At 37.1% G+C, this 13,668-nt stretch overlaps 1 protein-coding gene across 8 annotated transcripts in view; it reads left to right on the top strand.

The window, feature by feature from the left end:
* Window positions 1–13,668, top strand: part of SATB2 (SATB homeobox 2) — a 190,961-nt gene that overhangs the window by 20,809 nt on the left and 156,484 nt on the right. For all 8 annotated transcript variants that reach the window (XM_055290130.2, XM_055290127.2, XM_055290128.2 and 5 more), the window contains one exon: window positions 6,585–6,761. In XM_055290130.2, the coding sequence (XP_055146105.1) occupies window positions 6,590–6,761 (172 nt within the window). In that variant the 5' untranslated portion in view covers window positions 6,585–6,589. The remainder of the gene's footprint in view (window positions 1–6,584; window positions 6,762–13,668) is intronic.

The following is a 13,668-nucleotide window of genomic DNA, read 5'->3' as shown; positions in this document are numbered from 1 at the left end:
GGTTCAAGCCATTCTCCTGCCCTCAGCCTCCCAAGTAGCTGGGATTACAGGCACCTGCCACCACGCCCGGCTAGTTTTTGTATTTTTAGTAGATATCGGGGGTCTCACCATGCAGCTGCAGCAGGGCGTCTAAGTGACAGGATTCAACGGCCTTGCGCCAAAGTTGGGACAAGAAATAAACCATGTTTCAGGCTGGTCTCGAACTCCTGACCTTAGGTGATCCGCCTGCCTTGGCCTCCCTAATTGCTGAGATTACAGGTGTGAGCCACGGCACCCAGCCTCTATTATTTTAGGATGGAGAGAAGGGGCTAGAGGTTAATGTTGGCAAGTTACTTCTCTTCTTGTCTGTGACTCAGTATGTATGTGTATGATTGTGTCAGTGAGAGAGAGAGAGAGAATGAGAATATGAGGTTATAGAACAAGTAAATCGTTTTGATTTTCTGGTAAATTTACAATAAGAAAAAATAGTAGCCATCCCTCACTTTTCCTCTCTGTCCTCTTGACTGTTATTTACTCAGTTTATGTGGTAAAGTTTGTTTCAGTATTTCAAACAGCTTGTTCTTTGATACTTCAGGTTCAATTTTATACAAAGAAAAGATATGCAAGGCTTTGCCCTACAGTCTTTATAATCTCCAGTTAGCCCTCGGACCTTCTCAGGTGATAGAACTAGATACGCTGCAGGCCCCAGGGAAGGGAGTGGGCCCTGTCTGCTGCCTTCCTTCAAGAGACAGATGGGCTTTCAGGAGCTCTTTGAAAGAGGGGAGGGGAAAGCCTGGCCTCCTCTCATCTCAAACTGGCTCCTGTCATTCAGGAGTGCTGGTGGACCAAGGAGACAAAGGAGCTAGGGAGGAAGCTGGAGACGGTGCTGATTTACACTAGAGTATGACCATTCATGTGAGCCTTTCTTTCTTTCTTTGTCTGAATAACGGAAGGGCAGGAGCCCTCTTTGGTTCCCCCTCCGTGCCTAGCATGGTGCCAGACACCTGGTAGGCAGACAAAAGGTGAATTCACTTACGAGTAGTACAGGTCACCCATTGGACATAGCAAGTGGTAAAGCGTCCTTTTTATTAAGAGGCCAAGCCCTTAGATTTCAATGGGTGTGGATTCTGGAGTGTTGTTTTCAACTCTCAGGAAAGCAGCCTGCTTGGGATTTAGAGTTGGATAACCTGAACTATTCTGCCCTTGCCTTGCTGTGTTTCTTGGGGCATGTTACTTCTCCCATAGTTTCAGTTTCCTAATTTATCACCTGAAAATAATGCTAACCCTGTCACAGGGTAAATGTGAGAAGATAAAGTTGTGTATGTTAGACTACATGATGATCTAGGAAGTACAGTGCAAAGCAGGGGTTTTATTTCATGTCCCAACTTTGGCGCAAGGCCATTGAATCCTGTCACTTAGACGCCCTGCTGCAGCTGCACCATCTTTCGTCTTTCATTGTTGGGTTAAACATTCAGAGCCTTCGAGAATACGCATTCCTCAGGTCACTTTCGTAGCCATGTTATGACATTTCCTGAAGTCTGTTCTTTAAAATGAAGGGAAGGGGGAAAGAGCTGTTTCCTAATAAGTTGGATTAATATAGTTAGTAATAAAACAGCAGCCTGCAATTGCAGAGAAAGTAACACATTGGATTTTGGAATTTAACCACGAGTGCTTCTGTCTTCAGGACTCCTAAGATCTGGAACACAGAGGAAAGACAGCTAAAGGGCTCATGACAGTCACGCTATTGGCCTAGTATCAGTTTGTGATAAATGTATCCTGTGTGAGAAAAAATTGTATATTGTTATTGGGCAGATTCATTAGAACAGTGCTCTCTGTTATTAATACAAATATAAGCCACATGTATAATTTTAAATCTTCCAGTAGCCACACTAAGAGTTAAACAGGTGAAGTTAATTTTAATAATATATTTTATTTAACTCAATATATTCAAGATATTCTACACGCAATTACTTTTAAAAAATCATTTATATTTATTTTATTTGTTTTTGTTATTAAGTCATTAAAATCTAGTATGTATTTTATACTTACGGCACATCTCAATTTGAGACTAGCTATGTTTCTAGTACTCAATTGCTACATGAAGTTAGAGGCTACTGTAATGGACAGGTAGTTTTACTGTGCTTTTAAGCACTTTCACCTTTTTTGCCATGGGGCATGTTAAACACTTTAAGCCGGTTGTCATTTGCATAATAGGCCATTCAATGTTTATTAGTATCACCTTTATTCTGAAGAAATGCCTTTTAGTATCGGGAACATTGATTACAGACCTTGAAAAAAATTACTGGTTAATTTTTTTCCTCTGTAAAATGGTATTAATACTGATTTTGAAAAAAAGGAAAACAAATAAATTCCATTGCTTGAGACCTGTCAGACAACTTAAATATGTAATATTGTTTAATCTTCACAACAGATCTATGATGTAGATATTGTTTGCATTTTGGCTAGGAGGAATTGGAGCTTCAGAGAGGTCAGATGAATTACTCAAGGTCACACACAGGTAAAGAGGGACAGTGCCAGGACTTGACCCTGACCCGGTGCTGTTCATCACCACATCTAACCATTTTCCCACGTGTCTCGGTTCTCACAGCTGTTGCTGTGAACAGTGGCAGTTACAATGGTTAACGCTTTATAAATTATACACACTTCTTCAGAAATAATGTCAGAATGAAAATGACAGTTTCAGTATCATCACTAGTGACAGCTGGAAAAATGCATTTTTCTAGTGTAGAGAGGGTACCAGGCTTGTTTTGCCTCTTTGACACAGAATTCATCATTTGTCCCAATTACCAGAACAACTCTTAATTTTTAGCAAATGGCTGAGGCTGAGCACCTGTCCTCTAGATTAAAGTACCTGCTTACCTCCTGTGATTGTAAAAGGCTTAGTAAGTCTTATGATCAGAAGGTTCAAAGTTCTCTACTAGATCATCTGAAAATGGGTCTGTGCTACAATAAAAGAAAAATAATGTAGGAAGCTCAAGATACAGTGCTAGAGCAAGATTTTCTTTTTTCTTCACCATTTCTAAATTTTGTTGAAAATGGATTTGTTTTACATTTTTATTCTTTTATTGGAACTTTAAAATTCTCCCCACTCTTAATTTATTTTGTGAAGTGCTTTTCAAGCACCTCCCTATCTTTCTATCCATTATCCTATCTTTCTATCCATTGTCACTTTTTTCTCTCTTTTTTTTCTTTCTTTTTCCCTCTTTTTGCCTGGGACGAGTTGTGAATAAGATGGACAAATCTCTCTCTCTCTCTCTCTCTCTCTTTCTTGGCATATATTTTTACTCATGCTTTTATAGTTTGCTTCCCTTAGGGATTTTTGGTTTTTAAAGGCCTTTTAAACCTATGCCTTAATTTTCTTCTTTCTACACTTGACGTCATTTATACTATTTTACTACTTTTTATTTCTCTTGTTATTGTCATTAGTAATTGCATCTATTTTTCCTCCTTTATTATTCTTTTGTAAAACTTGCATTTTGTTATAAAAACCATAATTGTTTAGATGGGTCAAATTCTGGTAAGAAGGTAAATTTTTCTAAGTATAAGCGCTTTATGATATTCTTCAGTATCTCATGTATATGTGCTGCAGAACAAACCCTATTATCATACATCCCTGGTTAATACTGTTTTATTTTATAAATAACCACAAAGTTTTGTTTTGTTTTGTTTTAAATAGGTGATGCCAGTAGGGGATTGTTGCATGCTTTCTGTAAGAAGTTATTACTGTTGTGTCAGTTAACAATTGCTTCCTTCAATCACTGAACCAAAATGTTTAGGAACTATTTCAGTAATTGACAGTTATAAAACATAAGTCCCTACATGTTATAGATCCCTGTGCTTTCATGTTATATTTCATATCTAACTGAACAGTTAATATTATTTTTAAAAGTTAATAGGGTCTTAAGTTTTTTCAGTTGGCCATAAACTTGAGAAAGATTTATAGTTTCTAAGTAATGGAGACATGATAGCTTATGGAGCAATTGGATTCATTTAAAGATCTTATCTGTGATTCCCAGATGTGTGACACTCAGATGTTGACATTAGGAACTGCACATGGATTTTCAGCATCGAAACTTATGTACACACAGGTATTAGTGGTGAAGTAGCTCATGGCACCATGGACTATATGGCCTTATGTGTGCATATGCTTAAATCATTAGAAATAAAAATCTACCTACTTCCTTGGGCAAAGATTATATGCCAGCATGTAAGAGTTAAAAGCTCTAAATAGGGGCTATTCCTTGCTAGTAGGGACTGTCATGAATGAGTCCTATAAAATGCCATTATGCTTGCTTAGGAAGGTTTTACAACTCCTTTAACTACATTGAGGGCAGGAGTGATATCAGACTTGTTCTTACTTGTATCCCTGGAGCCACTGGTGGTGATACCTGTCACGTAGTAGGTGTTCAGTGAATAAATCCTGGATACATGAATGACTACAAAGATAATTTGGGGCCAGGCACGGTGGCTCATGCCTGTAATCCCAGCACTTTGGGAGGCCAAGGCAGGTGGATCACCTGAGGTTAGGAGTTCGAGACCAGCCTGGCCAACATGGAGAAACCTCATCTCTACTAAAAGTACAAAAATTAGCCAGGTGTGTTGATGGGCGCCTGTAATCCCAGCTACTCAGGAGGCTGAGGCAGGAGAATCGCTTGAACCCGAGAGGTGGAGGGTGCAGTGAGCCGAGATTGCGCCATTGCCCTCCAGCCTAGGCAACAAGAGTGAGGAAAAAAAAAAAAGATAATTTGAAGGAAATCTAATTTATATTATTCGCTACATGTCCTATATATATTTGGGAATAAACTTGGTATAAATAAGCATTTCATATACCAGTAATGATCACAATTAAAAAATATATCTTACAAGGCATTGTGTAGCTGTCCTAAATCTTCTTTGTCTAAAAAATCAGTCTGCTCTACCCGTATCTTATATTTTTAAATAAATCTACACCATGGGGAGTGTATTTGCTATAGACAATAATACTGCTTTCTTGTTCTCAGGAGTGAACACTGAGTTGTCTTGTGTATGATATGGTTTGACTTGTTAGACTGTTGTGCAGTCTTAATAATAATTACCATGATCTTTAATGATAACAATTCTTAATGAGTATTATTATTGTTAATAAGGATTATATTTAATAATTACACTCAATACTTATTATCTTTAATAATAATAATTAGCACATGGGAACCAGTTGCACCATTGTATTATCTTTAGAACAAATACCTCAATCTGTAACCCAGTAGTTTGCAGAGTATCTGCTCCCACCCTTGGCTTTCCAGATCAGAGTGAGTCAGGAGGCTTCTAGGGTTGAGGCCACAGGGAGGGGGTTCTGGAAAACTCCTATGCATTCTGTGTGTCAGGGGCCATACTCCCATCTAGTTGTTTCACACAGAGGTCTTCTTTTTGTTGTGAAGTACCTTCACCATGACCATGTAACTTTCTACCTCTCCCGTCTGCCTGCTCACCCATTCTTCTTAAGTTTTAATTTTTCTTGCACAAAAAGAAGACCCGTAATGTACTAATTTGTGTGAATTACGTTAGGCAGGGTCCATGTTTATTACTTGTATGTTGGTAAAACTTTGATCTTCTTCTGCCTTGGTTATGTTTAGATTTAAGTGCCTGTATGACTTTTTTAAAAATAAAAAACAGTTAAAAAAAATCTTTGGTGAATTAAACATTTTTTAGCTTTTCACACTTTGATACAAAGCAGAGAAATATTTCAGTGACAACAGATTTCAACAGATTTTCAACTAGACTAATTTGCTTTATTCTTTAGGGTAGTTTACTTATTTTCTCTGAAAACACAAGAAAAGATACTCCCTTTCCAGTAACTGATGTTAATGTATAAAATAATTTTACATAGGCAAACTTTTGTATTTGGATGTATATTTTGACATAAATGTAAATTAAGATGTTTATGATCATGTTATTTTCAGGCTAGTTGATAACCTATTTACTAGGATTTAAAAAAACAACAGCACGTAAGAGGGACTTATTTTAAATTTCTATTGACTTTATTGTATTCACATAACAGCTTAGGCCTTAAAATCAAACATGCCTCCTTAGTAGGAAGGAGCTGGAAGCTTTGAAATATATTTCCAGACAAGAGAAATACATTACTTTTACATGTAAAAGTAATGTATTTCTCTTTAAATATATTACTTTTACGTGTAAAATTAATATATTTATTACAGCTGGAAGCTTTGAAATATATTTCTAGACAAGAGCAGATCTGATCTGAAAATACTAGTGCTGACTAATAGTTAATGATAAAACTACAGACATTAAAGATTCGAGTGTCTGTATGGTCACCTTCATCTCACCTATGTACTAGGACACCTCTATTGGTGAAAATGACGGGAATCTAAGGGCTTCTGCCACTGCCCCGGGCAATTCTGTAATAACAGAGGGGGAAAACCCACAGCTTTCCATTAGGCCTATATGACTAAGAGGCTTGTTTAATCTAAACCACTGTCGATCACAGATGAGTGACTTTTATAACTGTCGCTTCCCTTCTCATCGCGGTGACTGAGATTTGCTTTTTAATGTTTGTGTTTTGCTCTTGAATTTTGTCCCTTCAGGTTTGATGATTCCTGTCTTTTGTGTCGTGGAGCAGTTGGACGGCTCTCTTGAATATGACAACCGAGAAGAACACGCTGAGTTTGTCCTGGTGCGGAAAGATGTGCTTTTTAGCCAGCTGGTGGAGACTGCGCTCCTGGCCCTGGGGTATTCTCACAGTTCTGCGGCCCAGGCCCAAGGTATTAATGCCTCTCCCCTCTCCTTCCAAGTCTCTTGTGTGTCATAATTTGAGGAAGAATATGTTTTCTGAAATAGTTCTCCAAACAAAGGTTGAAGGAGAATTGTCAGATTTAGCATTTCCTAGTGAGCAGTAGAATATTTCTTGTAGAAGGTCTTGTTTCTTGTTTTGGGAAGCATTTGACCAGCACTTCTGGAGCCACAAAATCAACTTGCTTTTCAAACTGATCATAGATTGTTTTGCATTCATAACACTGTTATTTTCTCTAAGTTAGGGCCAATGCTGAGATATTTAACTCCTGACTTATCCAAACTTATAATACATGACTTATAAAGCATTCAGTTTTCCAAATTTATCTATTGCTTTGGGCCTGTGGCTTCTGCACTTTGCAATAAGCTTTTAATTAAACAGAAAAAAATGGATGCCTCTTATCCTTTTGTTTCTTTGAAAACTGTTTTGTAGTTTTGATGTGGTCCATTCAGTTAAAAAATATTGCAGTGTCTTTATGATCAATTCCTTTCACTTACTTAATTAAATATTAAAATTGCATCATTATTTCAGTGTGTATTGTACAATACTGGGGAGCCCATTGTGAGCTTCTGTCGTTTCATTTTGAAGTATAGCCCATTGTTCTGTCATGCCAAAGAATTGACAAAACAAATAACAAAGATTCCCCCCAAACCTTGAGTGATGGAAAAAAAAACTGATCTGATGGAATTTATTGTTCTTGTTTTTCAGCTGAAATGATTGAATTGTATTGTTTATGATTATGGTTATAACCAAAGGAGAGAAATCTGTAACTTCCAGATCTTAGTTTATATATTAGTGTCCTGTATTACTATCTTTAGTTAGCATTTGTGAATATGCCAAAGATGTTTGTTATTTTTTAAAATGAGTTTCTCTTCATATAATTCCTAAGAACTATCAGTCAGAGCCTCATTTGTACCAATAAGGATACTATGAGAGATTAAACATTGATACAAAGTTACAGATGTGGTGACCATGGGATTTAAATTCCCAAGCTCTTGAATTTGATTCTGTAAGTAGATGATTGCTTTTTAGGAAATATTTTAAATATTTAAGTTATGCTTTAGTTCTATCAAGAAAGCAACCTAATTGAAATTAGGAATGTTTTCCCAGGGCAGGTAGTACCCTACTAGTTATTGTGAATCCCAGCTCAGTCTGAATCTGAGCGCTGGCCAGGCTGGGCGCAGTGATACAGCTGAATCGTAGAGTCCAGTGCTTTCAAAGCAGCCTGATAAAGGATGATTCATTTCCTTTTTCCAACGACTTTCCTTCTTGTGTGAGGGATTCACGATTTGATCCTGAGCAAATTGCATACTGGGCACCATTGCTTTTATGTCATGCTATGTACTTAAATGAAATAAAAGAATCTCCCTTCCCTTCCCCCCACAAACTTTTCATGCCACTTTAGGGATATTTTTCTCTGAATGTAAAGGTCATTGTATCCCACTGCTTGCACCCTGGTGTGCCAGCTTCCTGTTTGACAGGGCCATCCATCTCAGTTAGCACAGCCGTTCAGCGCGTCGCGAGCTCACATGTGGAACACAGAGCACTAAGTGGCCAAGATTTGATTCTTGGCACATGCTGAGGGAAGGGGCTCTCAGGAAATTTGCACTAGGGAGCCACACTATTCCTTTCAGGGATTTGGACTAAGAATTCTACTCACCAAGGTGAGATATATGAGCAAATAAATGTCATCTACAATGAAGGATTATTAAACAGGGAACAAGTCAAAAGTGATTATTTGCCTCCTCAAAGTTTTTGAATATTAAGGCTAAAATGCTAAATATTATACTATTTATAAGTTGAATGGGGGGAAGGGAAGGGAGATTCTTTTATTTCATTTAAGTACATTCTTAAGGTGCTCTAGAGTACAGATATACTTTATTTTATAGGTAAGCAAAGATTTTATCACTCGGTCTTGTACTGTAATCTCACAAAGAAAAAAATCAGTTTATTTTAAATTAGGCTGCTGATCTGTGTTTTGGGGAAATGGAAAAACTTAGAATTGTTTACTTTGAAATAAATATATTAGATCATTGTCTTCATTCAGATCATTAATAGTATGCTGTTTGCTGCGTGTTTATTGTAGACCAAATAGTATGCATGATAAGACAGGTAATTCACGTCTTAAACAGCGTGTGAAAAAGATAGAAAAGGAGATAGAACAAAATATGACTTTTGATGACTGAAGGCATGAGGTTTTATGGGGGTAGTTTTTTGTTCATTTTTGTTTGGCATTGTTGTTTGTTTCATGTTTATGTAATTCCTCCAAGATGAGGACTTGAGGGACTTCCTGGCAAATCCATTTAAAGCAGAAAAACGGCAGTTGTTCTTGAATCTCTTTTTCCTATGCTGGAAAAGTTGGGCAGAACTAAACTGCAAGGATAGTGGGTTGCTTTAGCCATTTTAAAAATCAAGACTCTTGAAATATGATTTTTCATTTTGATTTGACCAGAAAAGAGTTTCAGTAATTAAGTTGGAAGAGTATTTCAGATTGCCTGTAAAGGAGGAAATACATTAGCAATATCATTATTTGGAATAGTCCTCAAGTCCCAATGACAGGGCAGCAGGTCCATGATCTTGTGAACATAGGATCGTCAGTTTCTTTTTCTCAGAGGGTATTCCCTCCAGGTGAGTTGAATTTTTATTAAGAAAGAATATTTGTTTCTAAAGAATGATAGAAATTCTACTAAAATGGAGTTTGGGGATTTCTTTCCCTGTGTTAAAATAACCTTTATTTGAAGGCTAGATATTAGGACCTAAGAGAGAATAGTGTAAAAGATACTGTCATAAGCCATGGTAACTGTGTTTCTAGCTGACCCATAAACTCCATTTCCCAATGCACATACTGTTAACTCTGATTCTCAAGGATATGAAATGCAGGATTCATCAGACTTGCTGTTTTGCATATGTAGAAAGCCGAAAGCTGGCAGGCCCTTTGCTTCTACCAGAATAGCTAGACTAAGGTCTAATGAATGGCAAGCATACTTTATACTATATGTATGATGGGCCATGAGTACACGTCTCTGCATTGAAAGTCTTTTGAAAGAGGCATGTTAATCCAGGGTACTGCTGCTACTGTGGGAACTGCCCCATTCTCCCAACTTAAAACTCACCACTCCCTTTACTATTCTTTCTTCTTTCCTTTCCATCCTTTCAGTTCTTCCCCATAAGTCTTTTGGCAGTAGCCATGGAGCTCCCCACACTGTCCAGAGAGTTCTGGAGTCCACTGGTTGAGTAGCTATTCATTCATATTGGCAGTGTGAATGGTGGGCTTTGGGAGGCAGCCGTGATGGCAAGGTGATGCCTCACTGTGCTTGTTTGATTTAATTTGTAAGTGGGCGTTTCATCTCTCCCCTACTTTCTGTTAATTTTAAAATAAATTTTAAAATTGACTGTTGATTAATTTAATTAATTAATTTATTTCGAGACTGAGTCTCGCTCTGTCACCTAGGCTGGAGTGCAGGGTCGTGATCTTGGCTCACTGCAACCTCTGCCTGCCGGTTTCAAGCGATTCTCCTGCCTCAGGCTCCCAAATAGCTGGGATTACAGGGGCCTGCCACCAAGCCTGGCTAATTTTTGTATTTTTAGTAAAGATGGGGTTTCACCATGTTGGCCAGGCTGGTCTTGAACTCCTGACCTCAGGTGATTCGTCCACCTTGGCCTCCCAAAGTGTTGGGATTACAGGTGTGAGCCTCCGTGCCCGGCTGACAATTTTATTTTAAAACAAATGTGCTTAGCAAATAAAGAAGCAAAAATCCTTTCTGACTGGATTTTTTTAAGGTCAAAATTATATGTTTAAGAAGGGGTATATTAATTGTCACTGTTTCTTATTTATATTGGAGTAGTTACATTCATGCAGTCATTTTAAATGATGTTTCTAAAACACAGAAAAGGTGTCTTTAATAAATGTTATGTGAATCAAGCAGGGTGCCAAGTACATTCTCAATGATATAAAATTCCACATATATGCATGGAAGAAGGACAAAGATAATGTATTAAAATAATAACTGAGTAGCTGATGGGATTATGTGGGATTTTCTTCTTTTTCTAATAAAAAAAGTAAATATCAAATTTTACTTCCTTCATGAATTCTTTGAATAAATGGGAAGATAAATTATGTCTATCTTATTCCCCAATTTTGATAAGCTGTTCACTTCATCCCTAATTTATCCACAAATGTGAAAATTTATACATGATATAGATGTATTTCTGATTTTTCAGTGGAAGATTAAAAAAAGAATCAATAAATCGTTAATGAGCCCCTGTGATGTATAAACCGAGGGATTTCTTACAGTTGGTTCTTTTCTTTTCTTTTCTTTTCTTTTCTTTTCTTTTGAGACAGGGTCTTGACATGTATCCCAGACTGCAGTGCATTAGCACAATCATAGCTCACTGCAGCCTTCAACTTCGGGGTTCAAGCAATCTTCCTGCCTCAGCCTCCTGAGTAGCTGGGTAGCCATGCCACCATGCCCAGCCTAATTTTTACTTTATTTTTTGTAGAGACGAAGTATCCTTATGTTGCCTCAGGTGATTCTCCTGCTTCAGCCTCCCAAAGTGTTGGGATTAAAGGTGTGAGCCACTATGCCCAGGCAATTCTTAGAGCTTTAATATAATGCATGGTAACAAGCTTTAATATAATGCATGGTAACAATTGAGCAATGACTATATGCTGGGCACTATTCTAAGAGATTTACATGTGCTAACTCATTTAATTCTCATAACAGACTTTTGAAGTAAGTTGTACATTTCCCATTTCACAGAAGAGGAAACTGAGGCAAAGAAAGGTAGGGGAGTAACTTTCCCAGAGGCACAGGCTAGTGGGTGGAAGAGCTGAAATCTGAAGTCCATTGATCTATCTCTAGAGTCAAGGTCCTTAACCACACAGCTGTCCTGTGAACAGTTTGATTGCCAGCACTTGCTCTTTACTTTTGGACATAAGCCCTAAAAGGTAGGACTTTTTGGATTAGGTGGTTACTAAATACATGCTGATTATATATATTTGATAATGATGTTTATATATTTCATTTCCATGATGAAATATATAGATACTTTTTCGAAGTAACAGAGACAGACTTCATTAAAATTTAAAAGCAAACAAAAAGCCAAACCTCATAGAATTGTCATGTACTGAAGCCAACTTCTAAAACTAAATACTTGTAGAGGGCCTATAGTAGGTTGAGCATTTCAAATACATAATTCTTGCTTATGTGACCAAAATGAGTCCTGATACAAAAATAGAACATATTCCTAATCTAAAAGTTTCTTATCAAACTTACAAATGTTTTGTCAGTGTTGATCTGAACCTCATCTGCTTGAAGGCATTGTATGTAGAAAGCAGAATTTCCATCTATGAACTGGAAACAATGACAAAAATAAAAAAGATTTAAAACCAAAATACCAAGGATATTTTTATAAAAAATGAATGCCTTTATTATTGTCACTTTATTATTCGTTTATTTATTATATATTTTTCAATGTACTATCTCTTTACAATGTACTATTGGGAAGATCTTTACATAGAAGCTACTTTCAAGGAAAATTTTATTGTTAGAAATGAATATTCTTTCAGTTTAAATTGTTCAGTGTTTGAAATGCTCTGCTCTTAAATTCTCTAAAATCATTTTTTATGGAAACATGCAACATATACAAATTCGAGAGACTTGTGTATTAAATATTCATGAACTCCTCATCTAGGATCAACAATTAGAAATTCATGGCCAATCCTGTCTCGTCTCTGTCCCTACCCACTTCTCACCCCCTCCCCCACTGGATTATTTCGAAGTATATCTTAGATATTATATTTTATCCGTAATATTTTAATAAATATCTAAAAGATAAAGACTATCTTAGAAAACATAAACCACAATACTATCATAACTCCTAAAAAAAGATAATTCTTTAATTTCACATTCAGTAAAGATTCAAATTTTCTTAATCATTTTGTAATTTTTTTTTTAGTGTTGCCTTATTCAAATTAGGAGTCATACAAATCTATAAATTGCACTTGGTTGATGTGTCCCTTAATTTTTTTTGAATCTGTAGGTTATCCTTTCACACTTAAAAAAAATTCTTTTCTGAAACTTAGGTTTGCTGCTTTAATTCAGAATTTTTGTTTGCTAAACTTAATGAAAATCCTAGTCGTATAAATTCCTTCAAATACTATGATTTTAAATAAACAATTAGTGGCTGTGCACGATGACTCATTCCTGTAATCCTAGCACTTTGGGAGGCTGAGGTGGGTAGATCTCTTGAGGTCAGTAAGACCAGCCTGGTGAACATGGCGAAACCCCGTCTCTACTAAAAATATAAAAACTAGCCAGGCATGGTGGCAGGTGCCTGTAATCAATTCCAGCTACACAGGAGGCTGAGGCAGGAGAATCACTTGAACCCAGGAGGTGGAGGTTGCAGTGAGCCAAGATCGTGATAGTGCCACTGCACTCCATCCTGGGCGACAGAGAAAGACTCTGTCTCTAAATAAATAGCTAGAGAAAGAGTCTGTCTCTAAATAAATAGATAGATAGATAGATAATTAGTAAGTGCAGTCATAATTTTGGAAAGGAATTCAGAAATTCACCCTTTTTTCTTTTTCTTTCTTTCTTTTTTTTTTTTTTTGAGAGAGAATGGTTAAAAGATACATGTTGTCTGGAGCCAAAAGGTTTTTCATGCTCTGAAAGTTTGACATTTTCCCTATTGAAAATGTTTAAAATGGTTCAGGCGCGGTGGCTGACACCTGTAATCCCAGCACTTTGGAGGCCAAGGCGGGTGGAGCAGCTGAGGTCAGGAGTTTGAGACCAGCCTGGCCAACATGACCAGACGGCCAAACCCCATCTCTACTAAAAATACAAAAATTAGCCAGGCACAGTGGCACACACCTGTAA

Source organism: Symphalangus syndactylus, chromosome 8, assembly GCF_028878055.3.
Source record: "Symphalangus syndactylus isolate Jambi chromosome 8, NHGRI_mSymSyn1-v2.1_pri, whole genome shotgun sequence".
Taxonomy (NCBI): Eukaryota; Metazoa; Chordata; class Mammalia; order Primates; family Hylobatidae; genus Symphalangus; species Symphalangus syndactylus.
This window is presented reverse-complemented; position numbering and strand designations above follow the sequence as displayed.